This window comes from Glandiceps talaboti, chromosome 21 (genome assembly GCF_964340395.1).
Source record: "Glandiceps talaboti chromosome 21, keGlaTala1.1, whole genome shotgun sequence".
NCBI classification, from domain to species: Eukaryota; Metazoa; Hemichordata; class Enteropneusta; family Spengelidae; genus Glandiceps; species Glandiceps talaboti.
The window spans coordinates 6,440,714-6,458,988 of NC_135569.1; the positions used below are offsets into that span (position 1 = coordinate 6,440,714).

General features: G+C 34.4%; 1 protein-coding gene across 1 annotated transcript; it reads left to right on the plus strand.

Annotated features, from left to right (window-relative positions):
• Nucleotides 1-10,907: 10,907 nt before the first annotated feature.
• On the plus strand, nucleotides 10,908-16,879 carry LOC144451626 (dol-P-Man:Man(5)GlcNAc(2)-PP-Dol alpha-1,3-mannosyltransferase-like). The gene is made up of 9 exons (XM_078142520.1): nucleotides 10,908-11,040; nucleotides 12,152-12,251; nucleotides 12,734-12,881; nucleotides 13,341-13,501; nucleotides 13,818-13,938; nucleotides 14,320-14,525; nucleotides 15,430-15,500; nucleotides 16,066-16,201; nucleotides 16,663-16,879. The coding sequence occupies exons 1-9, from the start codon at nucleotides 10,908-10,910 to the stop codon at nucleotides 16,877-16,879; spliced, it is 1,293 nt and encodes a 430-aa protein (XP_077998646.1).
• The last annotated feature ends 1,396 nt before the right edge of the window (nucleotides 16,880-18,275 follow it).

Genomic DNA, 18,275 nt, shown 5'->3' on the forward strand with positions numbered 1-18,275 from the left:
GCCAAGTGATATATCAATGCCGTCAAATGATATATCAATATTGTCAAATGATATATCAATACCGTCAAATGGTATATCAATACTGTCAACTGATATATCAATACTGTCAAATGTACGGTAACCTTTATGAACGGTAATTCGTCTGTTACAGCACCCTTACAGTTGTATAACCCGTGGCTACGGTTAACTCCCAACGATTAGCTTTTCCTACGGTTGAAGCAATTTCTTTGTTTTTTAAAATAGACAAATAATAAAATTCCGACCTACCTACCCTATTTTCCGAAGTCATGTTATTGGAAACTATTTTTTTCTTTATTTTTGCCTGATACGTATATGCATTGTTTGCGCATGGTAACTCAGGAATACCGGCACGAAATTGTTTAACACGTGGGTGTGTAAACAAAGCTAAAAACTACTACCCAGCTGCAGTTGTACTATTAATGATATCAAATAACGTTTGGTTCTTGACGAAATATTATCTCAGAAATGAGATATTAATGTAATTTCAAAGATATATATACCAGACTCAAAAATGTTAATACTCGGCCATATCATTTTGTACCCACATTTATCAAATATATGGTACAAAACTTTCATCTAATTATTTAACAAAAATATATATGAATATGAATATATAATTAATATATGTATTCCACTTGTTGGTTATTTTTTTCTAAATTGATAGGGACATGTTGAATTAGTCAACGTATTGTCATATCAGTTAAACACTTATCAATATAGTGCAAGGTGAAGGATACGTAATGTACGCATGTGTAATTTCGTCATTGGAAACCGCTATGGACCAAAGAAAATAAGTCATTGGCGCAGAGCGATCAGCTCCCAGGGGAATGAAGTATTCAATACCATAACGGATTGTGTTGATATTGGTGTCAGAAGGGATTGAAACACTATTAATAAGGATATAGTATAAGGTGATGAACTCAATGCGCAGTCAGGCGTTATCGTTTTATCGTCACCAGGTGCAACCAGCGACAGGTAAGTATTTACTTTAGTAACTTGTTACAAAAAAGGGAAAGTAAATAAATGAACTGGATTAATAACACTTGGCACAGATCTAGAGATGTAAACTACAAAGACTTATATTGCATTTCATGGTTTGATATCATTGTGTGTGATGTGTGAAGTTTTGTATGGCCTCTTTGCACAATAGGCCATTTTTACAAACGAGTTTCAAGTTCCCCGATGTACACATATAAAGAGGCCATAAAACTGTTCTTATCAAACCATATGTGTAATACAAGTCTCTGTAGTTCCAACATGCTGTGCCAAGTGTTATACAATTAACCTATTTCATATATTGACGTTACCTGTTTTTGACATGTTCTGCTTGTAAATGCTTGCCTGTCGCTGGTTGTAGTAACGTGACCTTTAAGTAGGCTGTTACCACCTTTCTGATGTATAAGGGTAGCTAAAAAGTCAAAAAATGGGCCCAAAAATATTGACAAAACGTCGCCTGGGAGAAGTATTAGAAACTGGGACCGATCGTACTGAAAAATATACAAACTTTGTCCAAAAGAACACGACATTTAAAGTAAAAACTTAGACACTTGGTCTGCCTAATTGTCCGTAAAACTGGGTAAAGCTCTTGGGTTAAAAGACTATGTATGACACATTTGAACACGAAACCTCCCCCGTTACTGCTATCAACTTAAAGAAAAAGTCCAGTTAGACTTATTTCTACCTTTAGTACACTTGTATTCACTACTGCTATCAACTTAAAGGTAAAGTTCAGTCAGACTTGATTGAAGGAATGTTAAATGTGAAGGTATATCACTAGGAAAATATAACCAACTGACAGTTTTGGCTAAGACAATATATATGTCTCTCTGAAAAGTGCATAGTTTAAACTTACAGGAGATTATAAACAAGTGTTACGGATGACTGAACACAATGTTCTGATATTCACAAAATTTTGGTCACAGCGAACTCTCAGATGTCATGAAATGATACTTGGAACAAATGTTTGCATTTCGCGAATAGTATTCTTCTGCTGACAAAATTAAGAGTTATTAAAATATCACCGATATCAAATAACGACTTATTACAGGCAGTTGGAAGAACAATGGCGTAATCACTACTTTTCATATTTCATATTGTTGTTGTTGCTCTTTTGCTAGTCTCTCTCATTTTGTAATGTTCAGACCGCTGAGACATGTTTGTGTAACAATAAATTATTATTATTATTTGTCAATATTATTTGCATTGAATTAAGGCAACGAAACTCTTCCGTTTATTCATTTACTGGTGTTGATGAATGTTGCGAATCTACATCAGGGACACCTGCTATTGTTTTTGTTTGTTTGTTTGTCAGTTTGATAGAGAGATAAGGAGAAGAATTTTCAGCACCTTCAAAACCAGTTTGAATTGTCTACTACTGATAAAACGATGTTCTCATCAGGGGTACCTCTAGACAACTGTTGCAAGGGTTGTAGCAGTTTACTTGCTATTAAATGGTTTGCAGACTTTGTGCAGATGATAGGTCGAACATCCAGGCTCCTACAAGGGCTACAACTATATGGTAGTTTCATGATAATGTAAGACAATAAACTCACAATACACACACATGCGTGCGCGCACACGCACACACACACACAACGCAACATACATCTACACAAACACATCATTGTCAATTGCATAGTGAGTTTATTAAGTTCATTAATATAAAGAAAACTTTTACTTCACGGCTCATCTAAGCAAATACGTAAACAACACACAAGAGCTTTGAAACATCGTATACAGGAAGTAAGAGACTCAGATTGTCATTTAAGCATCAGACAATAAAATGTGTTAATTTGTGGGATATGCTGGGGTTGAGGAACTGAAATTTTATACATATAGAAGACATGTATCAACATTAAAATCATTTTCAAATAGTTGAATCAAGGTTATTATACAAGTAGTTTCACTTGAGTAAAAATCTGATAAACTCAGCTTGTGCCACTTTAATGTATGCGTCGTGTTTCACAGCAAATCAGTGAACTTTCATCGAAGAGGGACGAGATAAATCATATTCAGTAATTAACCACAATGATAAATGCTACTTCTACTTCTCAAGCTTATGAGATAATCTGAAAATCCCTTATATGAAAAAACAAACAAATTTGTGACAATTAATAGACATTTGAGCAAATACATATATTATAATTAATTTTATAATTAAGTATGTATTTAAATAGGAACTTGTAAATCACAATTCTCATACTATCAATGGTACATACAAGTACTGGCATCAGACCGTGGACAAATGGAACTTAATACAAACAGGGAAAGTAAACAACTGAATTGCAGTAATAACACTTGGTACAGCATGTTGGAACAGCTGAGATTTGTGTTACACACCATGGTTTGATAACAGTTTTATGGCCTTTTCATGTGTACATGAAATGCCAGGGGAACTTCTAATTTGTTTGTCAACATGAACTATAAAAGAGGCCATAAAACTGTTCTTATCAAATGATGGGATGTAATAGGAGTCTATGTACTTCCAACATGCTGTACCAAGTGTTATTAATCCAATTCAGTTGTTTATTTTCCCTGTTTGTAACAGGTTTCATTTGTCCATGGTCTGACGTTGGCAGTTGTAATTAAGTACTCAAGGGAGACTGGATTCACAATATTAATAAAAATTACGAAAAAAACAACTTTCAAATTACAATTCTAATACTGTCAACGATACAAAATTAAGTACGTAAGGTAAGAAGCTGGTTTTATAATATAAAATACATAAATAAGGTAGTCTGGTCTCATAAAATAACATAAAAATTAAGAAAAAAAACAACGTTCAAATCACAAGTCTCATTTTGTCAAAAATACATAAATAAGGTAGATGGTTGCATAATGTAACAAAAATTATAAAAAAAATCAACAACAAATAAAAAACAAGGAAACTTTCAAATCACAATTCTCATACTGCCAAAGATACATACTTATGGTAGACTAGTTTCATAATGTAACAAAAATTTAAAAAAAAAATCTTTCAAATTACAATTTTCACATTGTCAGAGATAAATATCAAGGTAGAATCCACCACATAATAACAAAAAAAAATTGCTTCTCTATTTAAACACATGATTACCACAACGAGAAGGAAATTTACTACCAACCACAAAATAAGGTTACTAGATTTATTGCCATAACAACCACCTTCTACATTTTTTTACTGACTCTTTCTAAAAATAGTATGCTTTTGACTGAAATATAATAACAGTTTTTACATTTTTGTCATATTGCCGATTGCAATAACAGCATTCATTACCAAACCAGGAGTGACGACAGGTTTTTAATTGGACATTGTAGTTTCCAGCACCTCAATATCATGGAAACTTTGTTTAAATTAGTTAAAACATATCAATTATTATGCCATGGTAACACTTCTGTTGATAAATAACAGTTTGGTCCATTGATTAGGGTAGACAAAACATGGCATGAGAGATTCTTTGAAGTTCTTGTATCCACTCAACTTTTCAGCCAATTGCCATCCCTTCTGTGAAGGACTATAGCAGAAATAAATAATTGTAAAAGTTATGCAGGTTTAGAAGTGTAAAGTTGATGTAAACAGTAGCAGCCTCATAACTAGGACTATGTTTAAAGTGGCTATATGGACAAAGATTGGGTATTTATTTTGTATTTTCTAAGTTATAAAGCAATTTTATCATGGTTTCTTACTTGAAAAATCAATGTGAAACATCATCAACAAAGTCTGTGTTTGTAACTTAATAAATGGGAAATGCTTAATGTGTAAAATGTTTGTTATTGTACGTACAATAACAAATATTTTAGACATCTTTTTTTAAAGGTTTTTGCAAGGTATTGCATTACAAACACAGACCTGGTATGTGTACTTGCTACTTGCTGTTAACCATTGTAAAAAGCCGATTTTAGGCAAAAAAAAAGAAGAATTATTTCTGGTCAGTACACACATCACTTAAATACCCCCGTGTTGGTCTTTTTGTGCGTGTTTGTTCAGCCCATGCAGTCTGCAGATCTGAGGGGAAACACAAAAATAACCTCCCTACTACAGTGAAGACAACTGCAGCACCAATCATGAACAAGCAAATGACATCTACCCCACATACACACTTGCTCTAAAGTACTAAATAAAAAGAACAGTAACTGCCATAAATAGTAGACTGAGTGACAGGTTTGTTGAGAATTTAAAAAAAAAAAAACTGTCTTCACCAGAAACAATTCTTTTTTTCTTTGGTCTTATATTAAGTTAAACATGACAATAAATAATAAAGGTTAAAATATTTACATATTTACAAAATAAAAAGGAACACTACAGTTCATTTTAGGATAAACAAATTTGTGCTCTGAAATAAAGTAATTCTATATTTTCTTAAGTTAAGAATAATAAATAAGTTCTATATTTTGTGCCTGCACTTTTCACGTTTTTAAAACAATTTTTTTTTTAATGAACATGATTTTGAGTTGGAATTAATTATTATTTCATTGCAGTAATACTTCATAAATGAATGACTTCTTTTTTTAAGTAGAATGGGATTGTTGTAATCTTTGGGTTTTAGATTTTCCAGTGCTTCAAAAATAATACACCATATTCCATTTACCAGAAAGACAAAAGATTGCACAGTTTGACCACTTGGAGTGCTGTTCACAAAGACAAAAGATTACACAATTTGACCACTAGGAGTGCTGTTCAGAAGCAGTTTTTGGACCAGAAATGAGGGCTATGATATTTGAGTACTTTAGGCTCCTTGAAAAAAATATCATTTCTCTGTGTTTTTCAGGGCAAACATGTTGCATTTTCAACCAGTTAAAGCATTCCCCTTTGTTTCAGACCATGTCATTTTCAGGAACTCGGAGAGTTGTTTTAGCCACACTTTGTTTACTACTTCAGGTACTGCCATGTGATACAGCCCTCACTGTTCTTCATCTTGGATGCCCTCGCGTGACACTTCTTATGAAAGTGATTTTGAGGCTGATAATTGGAATATAGTGTATTTGACAGTACAAATACTATATATGGACATCACAATGTACCATGAATCACATTTCCAATCTATGCGTGGCAAGATAAGACTTCACAATAAGTTAAACATTAGCTTTCTATTGCAATATGCCCATAATAGTTTACAAAAATTTTTTCTAATACTGTGTCTTGTGAAAAGTACTGAATCTATGATACATTAAAAACACAATAGAATGCTTGTAACATCCTAGAATAATTATTATACTTTCCTAGAAATTGTTGGTGATACTGAGATACCGACATGCAGCAGTGTTGGTGTTCGTAAAACTATAACTAAAACTATGAAAATTGGAATCAAATTTGTTGAAAACATACACATGAGTTACAAAAGTATGGAAGATTTGTTTATAACTCATTTACTCCATAAAACTCTGAATTTTCCTCATACAGTTATGAATGACCAAACTCTAGCAAAATAATTCTCTTGTAAGATTTTTTTTTTTTTTTTTTTTTTTATAGTTCTCTCATTTTTAAAGAGTTTATCATTATTTACCTGTCAGTAGCTCATCTGATGGTTATACACATTATATGGCTTTCATGATTTATTGTGCTTTCCTTTTCACAGCTTTCCAGGAATTACTGATGCTTGCAAAAAAGGAATCTCTTTCATTACTGTTATTTCACTTTGTAAATTACGAATATTTATAGCCTGGGTTAGTAACTAGAGTTTGGTCAAAGTCTGCTCTAGAATCCATTCATGTGGGTATTTAGGTAATCTCTACTCAAAACACCATTTTTGCAATTATTGTTTTGCACTTCACGTCATTGATGAAACTTGTCATACAGTACATATTTACATATTAAAGTGGCCATATGGATTGGGTATTGATTTTGGATTTTCTAATTTATAAAACAATTTTATCATGGCTATCTACTTGAAAAATCAATGTGAAACAACATATGTCAAGTCCTTGTTTGTAACTCAATAAATTGCAAGAGATTAATGTGTGTAAAATGTTTGTTATTGTACGTACAATAACAAAATTTTACAAATTTGTTTAACTTTTTGCAATGTATTGAGTTACAAACACAGACTTGGTGTATGTTTCATATTGATTTTTCAAGTAGGAAGCCATGATAATTTTTTTTTATAAATTAAAACTCCAAAATAAATACCCAATTCTCATGCATATTTGGCCACTTTAATTAACAGCATGGATTACTGTGCATAATAGTACTAGCAGTATGGTGAGAGCCCAAACTCCCTCCCAAAAAATGGATTCTAGGCTAGTCAAAATTCACGTTAGCAGCCCTGTCAACATCAAAATGGAAAAATGTTGTCAAGTAATGACCATGAATCTGGTCATTGAGAGATTACAATAGGATAGAATAGACTGCCAGTGCAGTTGAGAAAACAAATCCTATAAAACTAATCAGATTTGTGCGTGCAGAACCGAATACTGACGCGTCAAAGTTGAAGCAGCCCTGACGACCGTGTATGACTTGGAATTGTTGCGCTTCACAAAACTCCTTACCATTCTTGTATTTCTTTCCAATTGCTTCACCATTGTACTCTGCATCTTTACAGTGTCGAAATGTCTCCTCACAAAAATCTGCACAGATCAACAGATGTCTGGGGGGGAAAAGAGAAAGATGTCGAAAACCAAACAGTGAATGTTAATACATTTTAGTACTATCACTGATAATTTTCAACTTAGGGAGTCCATTTTATTTCTGTTTCTTACAGCTAAAATGATGTTGGCTTGGTGTGTCACTCACGGGACATTATGTTTTTGACACAAAGATGGACATATTTCATCTCTAGACTAACATTAACAGAGACACAATAAACACAGCAGGATCCTTTGCCCAATCACATTGAATATTGATAAACATTGCTATTCTTTCACAGTGCAGTAAAAACATGGTTCTAATGAAAACATTGCACATGAACTTGATGATTTTAATGGCTGCAATTTTGTTTATTTTCTAATCATTATCGGAACCACATTTTTTTTTTTTTTTTTTTTTTTTTAAATATTTGGCCTAATTAGTACATTTGTACTTACCTGTCATACCATTCTATCTGTGCTGGACTACAGAAATAACACATCATATAATTCAGTCTATATTCACATGCTAGAGTGGCTGCATACAGTGCATACATTCCACCAAACACTGCAGTCACCTCCGTTCTTCTGCAACATGCCATGTCACTGTACCAGGAACAGTTAGATAGACTGCTTTGTGAACGGGCAAAACGGTCACCTAAATAAAGTTGTACCAGGAATAGTTAGATAGACTGCTTTGTGAACAGGCAAAACGGTCACCTAAATAAAGTAGTACCAGGAATAGTTAGATAGACTGCTTTGTGAACAGGCATAACAGTCACCTAAATAAAGTAGTACCGGGAGCAGTTGGAGAGTGGAACGACATCGACATAACTGTCAATTGAAAAAAGTAGTAACATGATGTTAGATAAACATGTTTTTAACATTTAAAACAAAAAGATAAGAAATTCTTTGTCTTCTTGACTATCATACACAGCTGTTTTCTTACCCCAGCGATATCAAATTATCAACTTATATCAAGATGTATTCTGACCGACATTTTGTTTGTTTTTAAGTGGATGCAACATTTTTCAAAAATTAAGACAATTAAAAAGATATAATAAAATGAAATACTAGTAAAATCCTGACCTACCTACCGTATTTTCTGAGGCCATGTTAATATATGAAACACAAATGTTTTTGGGGGCTTATTTTCCAAGGACGTTCTTTTCTCAGGTGCAATTTGAATTTTTAGTATTTGCAGCAGTAAATGCGAACTAAAACACAGCTTGAGTCTACTTCCGCACCTCAGCAGGCTTTTTCAATAAATTTCAATTGAAAAGGGTAAATGGAACTTAGATTTCATTGAATTAACAGTTGGATATATGTACTGCAGTGTGTTTGCCAAGGTTGGGGAACCATGGTAACAGAAAGACAGAATATGGCAAACTGGCCTAGTTTCCAATACCATAATTTTGGTAGGAAACACTGCTAAAAATGACAGGGGAACTCAGGTAGATTTTACCTGATTACGAGAACATTGTTAGGGAACCCTGGTAGATTTTGCCTGCTTGCCACCCTTAACAAAAAACACTGGTTGGGAACCCTAGTAAAATGACTGGGAAACTCAGGTAGATTTCACCTACTTACCACCCTTAACAAAAACACTGGTTGGGAATACTGGTAAAATGACATGGGGAACTCAGGTAGATTTCATCTGCTTACTGCCCTTAACAAAAACACTGTTACAGTAATGCCTTATATAATGGTGTAACTTTATTCATTGGAATCAAAAAGGAAATTGAACAAAGTATCGTTCAATCTAGCTATACGGTAGAATACCACATGCTAACATAGTTAACAACCTATCCCATATTTGCCAGGTGCTTGTAATTGACCAGTTCATTCACACAGTTGCTCATTAATATTCAATCATGTCTGACATGCAAATAATGTTTACTACAGTCTCCATCTCCAGTCTGAAAGTGGACGTGATAATGTCATAAGTTTATATTAGTGCTCCAATTTTAGATCAAAATGTGCTGCTAGACCTATCCTTTTCACTAGACATGGTGAAAGAGATCTTGAGACTCAAAAGCCACAGTTAGCCTCTAGACTAATTAATCCTGTGAATATACATGTTTGCATCGGAGTGTCTCATTACCTAAATGACATATATTTGGCAAAATATCTCAAAGATAACTTTAATATCTTCAAATGAATATTCATCTGTGTTGGTAAACCATAGAATTTTCAAGGTTGTTGGGAACATAAGTTCAATTCGATACTATAACCTCAATATCAGTGTTACTGTTAGGTAAGAAATCTAAGCGACGAATATATTACTGCTATGTTTTTGTTACATTAAGTCTGTTAAACCAAGTCAAATAAACAGAAAATTGTAGCTGAAACTGTTCACTCATAATTGCAAAGCATACAAGTAAAATTCAAGGCCAGTAATTCGTATGCATGTTGATAATTCTTTATATTAATTTAATTCAATTATACTGTGTCGTATACAGGTTTATGAAGTTGGAACACTTTAGTGATAGCAATGGAATTTCCCTCCTTGATCCACCAGCAAATGCAGGATAAATCAACCTGATTCACTCTATATAACTGGTATAAATTTATCTTGGTGTCACCGCACACTTTGGAATAAATACAGACTTAAAATAAATACTACGTACGTAAATCGCCTTTCAATACGGTTATGTTACATGTTCATATATTATATGACCGGGTCATTTCATGAACTCGAAATTACTAAATTCAAGACTACCCTTAATTGTTAGAATAACCCCATCCTCAACACGTCGACAAAAACAACAGTGTGTGTCCTCACATAAAATTATATAATTTGATATTTACTAAATATTAATTAATTCGTGGGTTATTGAGGTGAATGTTGTTGAATAACATTAACAACACACACTCAGTGATTTATGCGGGGAATTAATTGGGTAACGCGACAAAATTACAAAAGAAACATTTAAATTTCAATTGTACATACCGTAATATACACAGTTAGCTCCTGCATGATCTGTTGCAATTTTTTCTTCTGCTTGTACAAATAAAATACAGCATAAAATGAACAAGCTTGACAGGAAAATAGTATTTCGCCACTCCGCCATATTGGACCTCAGCAATTCACTTCGACTTGTGGGGGTGTTGGTTGGTATTTCAAGGGACTAATACAGTATCCGTTGTCGAACTTTCTGACATTACCTTATGTGACATTCTTTTCATGATATGTTTTCTGTAATTATTTAAGGTATAATAATGATATTGGAAGGTATGCTATGTAATCATCCAGATGTAGCATCATCTTCTTTTGAATGGTGTCGCCCAGTCCCAGCTGATAACCTTTGACCTTGTAGGTCAATAGCTGCAGAGCGTGTTTCGAAATGGGTCTGAAAGATCGCATATTGGCAGCCAAAGATCGGTTTGTATTTGACCCAAAGTATCTATGGGCAGCTGCAGCGGCACTATGGATCGCAGAAATCATCGTCAGCGTGTGGGTAATTGAAAATATAAGATGTAAGTAACGCCGCACTCATTCTTTCTCACGAATACGGAATAGTTTAGTCAACTACCCTGGGTTGAAGTTGAGGTCATCACATACGACCATTTACCTTTGTATGCTAATTAAGTGCAAGCTTACAAACTACAATGTACACAGTGCCATTGTAGTCAATATACCTTCTTGTTTGTGAAATTACAGCAAAATAACTTGAACTCCTTCACTATGCATATTAGCAACCATACATAATATATTTTAGTTTTGTTTTGTTTATGATGTGTGTACAGTAACACCACTGTGATTGCAGTATACAAATTGAAATTACACACTATTTATTTTAATATTTGGATTGAACTTGCAAACACAGTGTTTGAGAATTAAAGGGGAAATACACTCCAGGAAAAAACAACAACATTTTCATGAACTTTGGGTTCTGGAGAGTCATTTCCTAGTTTTTACATCACCTACATTAATATTTACATGCAATTTCAGAGAAACATCAAATTGAAGTTGTCCCCCATTTGGGGATCTTTGCTGTCGGCCACATTGCCTCATTGGAGTCATCATAAATGATTTTTGCGATGACAACACAGCACATATTTTTGTATGATCAAACCCCTCAAATAAAGAATGCTGTGATTTGATAGCCAAGAGTAAAATAATATGCAAAGGTAGGACAGAACCCCATCACATATGAGTGCAAATGTGGCATACTCAAGATATTTGCAAGAGACTAGAGTGCTTGCGATGTTCTCTGCAGCTGTATTTTCATGAGTGTATCCAGTGACATTACAGCAGACAACACTACAAGCATGAGTGCAAATACCGCTGAGTACCCCATACTACACTCATGTAGCATGGGGTGTTATTATTTCATGTTTATCTGAAATAGCAAATTTCCATGAAAATCATACTTTGGGATCATACAAATATGTTCACATACAAGGAATGACCATGCACTCATTACAGGTATGCAATAATGTTTTTTGGTATTGTACTGCAGTGCATATACCACTAGCACAGTGCATCCACTGGTGCATATAATCAGTGGTACATACATGTATGTAATAATGAACAGATCGTTATATGATGTATATGTTTTTTCTGTTCTTGCTTGATTGTTACCAGACACCAATATTGACTGGGAGGCTTACATGGATGAAGTGGAGGGTGTTGTCAATGGTACTTATGATTATATGGAATTGAAAGGAGGAACAGGACCTTTAGTGTAAGTATTATATGGTATTTACAGTTTGAACAAATAGCATAGAAGTGGCAGTGGTGATGTCGGTGGTGATGATGATGATGGTGATGTCGGTGGTGATGATGATGATGATGATGATGATGATGATGATGATGATGATGATGATGATGATGACGACTACGATGGCAGGGGTGGTGTGGGGTGGTGGTGGTGGTGATGATGATGATGATGATGACAACAACAGCAGTGGTGGTGGTGGTGGTGGTGGTGGTGGTGGTGGTGGTGGTGGTGGTGGTGGTGATGATAATGACGCCAACAGCTGATGAAGGTGACAATTATGTTGATGATGATGATGATGATGATGATGTTTGTTATGGCAGTAGTGGTGGTGGTGGTGGTGGTGGTGGTTGTGGTGATGATTGTTGTGTTGTCAAAGATATTTTGATGAGATACCCATTTAAATAAGTAAAGTGATGATATGTATTTGTTTATTGTGTTCTCTACAGCTATCCTGCTGGATTTGTCTACTTTTACCTTGTTTTGTATTACATCACTGGTTTTGGTGCTAACATCAGACTAGCTCAGTACATCTTTGCTATCTTTTATCTCATCAACTTGTTATTGGTGTTCAGAATCTACCAAAGAACAGAAAAAGTAAGTGAAATTTGGTGTTTAAAACTGAACACACACCATGCTTCACTTATTAAAACATTGTATATATTGATATTTTCACAGTGCCCACCATATGTGCAGATATTCATATGTTATAATATCCTGTACCCATTTATCTATTCACAGTGCCCACCATATGTGCAGATATTCATGTTATAATATCCTGTACCCATTTATCTATTCACAGTGCCCACCATATGTGCAGATATTCATGTTATAATATCCTGTACCCATTTATCTATTCACAGTGCCCACCATATGTGCAGATAATCATGTTATAATATCCTGTACCCATTTATATTTTCACAGTGCCCACCGTATGTGCAGATATTCATGTTATAATATCCTGTACCCATTTATATTTTCACAGTGCCCACCATATGTGCAGATGTTAATATGTTGTAACTAATGATGTTTTGGTACCCATTTATCTATTCACAGTGCCCACCATATGTGCTGATATTCATGTGCTGTACGTCCTACAGAATCCATTCTATATACGTTCTACGACTATTCAATGATCCCATTGCAATGCTGTTCCTCTACTTATCAATCAATCTTTTCATTGACAAGAAATGGTCATGGGGTTGTTTCTGGTTCAGGTAAAAACCACACTGAATATGTTGATAATAGCTTAACGTCGACCTACGTCAAAGACACTGGCTGTTGTTTTTGTGCCAATTATCATATTGTTTCTTTAAGTGAAGTCTTAGCTCACTTCATTCAAGCTAATGCACTGGTGTTTTTTCACGGTGTTTTTTCAACAGCTGTAGTTCAAAATGGTAATAGGGGGATTTATCGAAAAAATAGAAAATTCACACGTCATATATTATATTAGTAGTAGTTATAATTACAAAATTGTGTTCAAAGTGATCCCATACTAATTGAGATTGTATCAATGTTCTTGTATCATTTTAGTGTAGCTGTGTCAATCAAAATGAATGTACTGTTATTTGCACCTGGTTTATTGATACTCCTACTCACTGAGTTTGGTTTCTGGGCAACCATTCCAAGATTGTTTATATGTGCAATAATACAGGTGAGAATGTGATAGTCATTTTTGTTTTGTTAAGGGCGGTAAGCAGGTAAAATCTACCTGAGTTGCCCAGTCACTTTACCAGGGTTCCCTACCAGTGTTTTTGTTAAGGGTGGTAAGCAGTTAAATCTACCTGCATTCCCCAGTCATTTTACCAGGGTTCCTTACCTGTGTTTTTGTTAAGAGCTATAAGCAGGTAAAATCTACCAGGGTTCCCCAGTCACTTTACCAGCATTTCCTACCAAAATTAAGGTACAATGTATAGGGGAAACTATACAAGTGTTTATACCATATTTTCCAGAACATTCCCAAAATGAAGCAAGCATCAAGTGTTTCAATAAAAATTGTTTTTCACTTTTTCACAATTTTCATTTCTTTTCTCAGCTTCTGGTAGCAATACCATTCTTAGCAGAAAATCCTCAAGGTTATATCATACGGTCCTTTGATCTAGGAAGACAGTTCTTTTTTCAATGGACAGTCAATTGGAGATTCCTTCCGGAAGAAATATTCCTGAATCGTTATTTCCATATCACTTTGTTAGGACTTCATGTAGTACTGCTCATTCTCTTCACGTTGTTTAAATGGACAAGGTAATACGGCTAAATTTTACATTTCACACTAACATAAGTGGTATTCACAGCACTGTTACAGTGCTGTGAATACCACTTATGTTAGTGTGAAATAATCAAAGTATGAAGGATAAACTACTGCAACATATTGATACATTACCAAAGTACATGTAGGTCTGTGTCTTTGTACAGAATTTAGTATGGTCAGATCAAAGATGTGCTGCAATTGTGTGTCATTACTGATAACTTCAATCATAACAAATTTGGTGCCTCTAACAGTTACAGAGGTTTGTTGTCTAATACATCACTGTACATCTAGCCATGATGATATCTACCAATAGACGGGGCTGAGGCCCAGCACCGATTAAGAAATAAACTAAACTAAGACTAAACTAAACTAATAGACTGGGGTTTATTTGCAACAATGAATATTGGGCACCCATTCAGTAGTTTTATCAAAGTAAACTGTTATTCAACTTTGGCAATGAGTAGGTAATGTTGTGACAAGATCACTGCTGTGCATCATACTAGTGATCGTCAGATGCATAAGGTAGAGTAAACTTTGAGATGAGAAAATGAAAAATTTGGGGGTCATGATGCATGTTTGGATGACCAAATAATTCGGATAATTGGAATTCATAGTTTTATTGTACATTTTGTACTTGTACTTGTGAAGTTTGGTAATAAATTTGGTCTTTTAACTCAAAGAAACACATTTTTTTCAAATGTCTTAAACTTTTTGAAATAATCTGTTCAATAACTCACAACAATGACTCGATAACACATGATTGTAAAAATCTAATTTTAGCAATTTTGTATGATTAAATCTAGGTATAGTGTAAAAGTAGATATTTTAATAGCATTTAAAGTTATCTTTTTTTATATATAATTTAATCTAGCAATGTTTTTCCCATCTTTGTTTCAGGAAAACAGGGACCCTAAAGAAACTGCTCCAAAAACCGGAAAAGAAAGAAGAGAGAACATTGACAGAAAATGATATCCTTTCATTAATTATGCATTTTTAAAACACTATGAGGGGACAAATTTCCCGGAAAATTTAAGTTCGCCAATTCTCTCCAAACTCATTCCTGGATGCTGACAAAATCAAACAGGATAGCAACACACAAGACCTTTCCTAAAATGCATTGGTTGATGGCATAAGAATTATTCATTGTTGAGAAAATATCACTTGAAGGTTAACCCTTATCCTGGAAGTATGTTATCAATCTTTATCAATCTCAATATTGGGCAATTTATTTTTGCGATTTTATACAGAACACAAACTACAATACAAAGAAAATATTCAAATAAATATTACGACGACTATTAAAATATTCAAATATATATTACAATACCTATATTATAATATTGCTTTTGTGCATCTACCCTCTTAGACTGTAAGATATGTCGTGTCCGCTCCACCCTCACCTGTCTCCTCTCTGATAGTGGTTGATGGGTGTGTGAGGGCGCCCGTCATAGTGTACCTTATAGACTACTAGTACTACCCTCTTAATTCTGGAAGATCTATTTGAGATGTTGTTTTCCTTAACGGTACATTTACATATTGTCTTTACCCTCTTTTCATCCAACTTTATTGGAATGTGTTTTAGTCGATCACTACATTATCAGTTTTATGTGTGGTATTTTCACACCCTCCACTATCTTCTATGGAGTACAAGTCTTCCTAATGTATTAAGGTAAGAATTATGAATGATCCCCAGAATTACACATACATTACCATGCCAGTAATATGTAATATCCTAGTTATCAGAAAAACAAAAGATTCTACACTTATTGCCACTAGGAGTGCTGTTCTGAGTCAGTTTTAGATGAGTAGTGAGTGCCAAGATAGTTGGGTACTATAGCCGCCTTTGAAAAAGTCATCAGTGTGTTACAGCAAAAGTTGGTTGCAATCTCATCCAGTCGAAGTATTTTACCAACCTTTTTTCTGGTGATTTAACATATAGGAACTTAGAATTTGCTCTTGCCTCATTTTGGTGACTTCTTCATGTACTGCCAGGTGACTTTAGCTCTCATTTTCACCTCATTTGGGACACCCTGTTGCACTATTTTTTATGAACCAAGTGCACTGGACTCCACATGGACTTGATACTTGTGTAACCTTACACAAATTCTCACTTTGTATTTTTTTCTTCAGAATTTTGATCTTAGGAGTTATAGAACTGTGTTGGAATACCTACCCATCTACTGATTATAGCTCGGGTGCGTTACATGTATGCCATTTTGCCATCCTGCTTGGTTTGTGGCTTAGTAGATTGGAGGAGAAGGAGAAACAACAGCAAGATACAAATCAAGATTATGAACAAGTCCAGATGAAAATTACCAAAAAGAAGAGGAGAAAGAAGTTTGAATAGGGAGATATTATACATTATTGTTGAGTTTTAAAAAAAAGGTAAAATGTAACTCAAGTAAATTCAATGAAATCATGTCCCTTTAAATTTCCCTTTCAAATCATTTATTTTCTCTTTTACTGAAGGAAGACTATAGTGCAATGATTTAATTTAAAAATTGATCAACTTTGCATTCAAGGGGAATGCCACTTCAGGAAATAAAGGAATTTTCATGAACTTTGGGTTCTGGCAAGTCATGGCATGGTTTTACATCACCTACATTATGCGCAATTTTAGAGAAAATATCAAGTTGAAGTTGTCCCATTTGGTGATCTTTGTTGTGGGCCACATTGCCTCATGGAAGTTAGCAGAAATGTTTATGCAATGGTTGATCAGTGAATAGTCATGAATATTCATGACCTCAAAGAGTCTATTACCTTCACTGAAAAGGTCATGAATATTCATTGTAGTGTAGGTGATTTAAAACTATAACTAGCACAATGTCACACAAGGTCAATAAAGCCCCTCTCCCTAAACGGATGTTCACAAGTACGATATCGACATGTCTTGAGTTTATATATGATGTAAACCATGGTGAAAATTATAGCGGTCAAATTACTACCATGCAGTGTAAAAACATAATGGTAAACACATTCAAATACTACTGGAAACCCAGCACTGTATATCACATTTGTATCAACATAGCAGTAGTATATACAGAACCTGTTATCGTTGAAGGAGTGAAAGTTTTCAAAATTTGGTTGGAAGTGTGAAAATGAAGTTCAGCAATCGCAGTGATGTCATACCCCCACCCCATGAATTTCGTTCATTTGTTGAGCATGTGTGACATTGTGTGATCGTCCCTTATAAGATAGTAGTAATCCAACAGCCAAGAGACTTAAACATTGATGTTTCCATACTCAATTTTATTTTCATTTCACTCTCACTACCTCGAGAACGCCATGTTGGCAGCTTTCCTGAGTGAAAACGTGTCACTGCTATGAAATAATACTATCTGACAGCATTTGCATTTTAAAAATAGGCTGTATAGAGTAGTTTTGACGTAGACAAACATTAAACTTTTCATTACTCACCAGTTACGTTGTTGGATTTGATTTTCCACATGATTCATATACTATAAGTATTATTTTATCGATGATGTGGCAGCTGTCGCATAATTTTTTTTAAGTGCATTACTTGTCAGTATGCAAACTCAATGTGATGTAGGAATACACCCTGATTGCTTTATTTACCTTTATTTCATTCACATATTGTTGTATGTTGTTGATTTTGTGGTTCTGGGATTGAGTGCATTATTCCCAAAAAACTAAGTGCCATAGTAAAAGTACTGAGTAAAGCTGTACTAACTGCAACCTGAAGGTTTTTAGCACAACTGAACACTAAAGTAGTTCAATAGGGC

Excerpts from the sequence above, each read along its gene's own strand:
- LOC144451626 (XM_078142520.1), top strand. The coding sequence starts at position 10,908 with ATGGGTCTGAAAGATCGCATATTGGCAGCCAAAGATCGGTTTGTATTT. Across the intron at positions 12,882-13,340 it reads TCTACCAAAGAACAGAAAAA|TGCCCACCATATGTGCTGAT; the intron begins GTAAGTGAAATT and ends ATCTATTCACAG. Across the intron at positions 13,939-14,319 it reads TTATATGTGCAATAATACAG|CTTCTGGTAGCAATACCATT; the intron begins GTGAGAATGTGA and ends TTCTTTTCTCAG.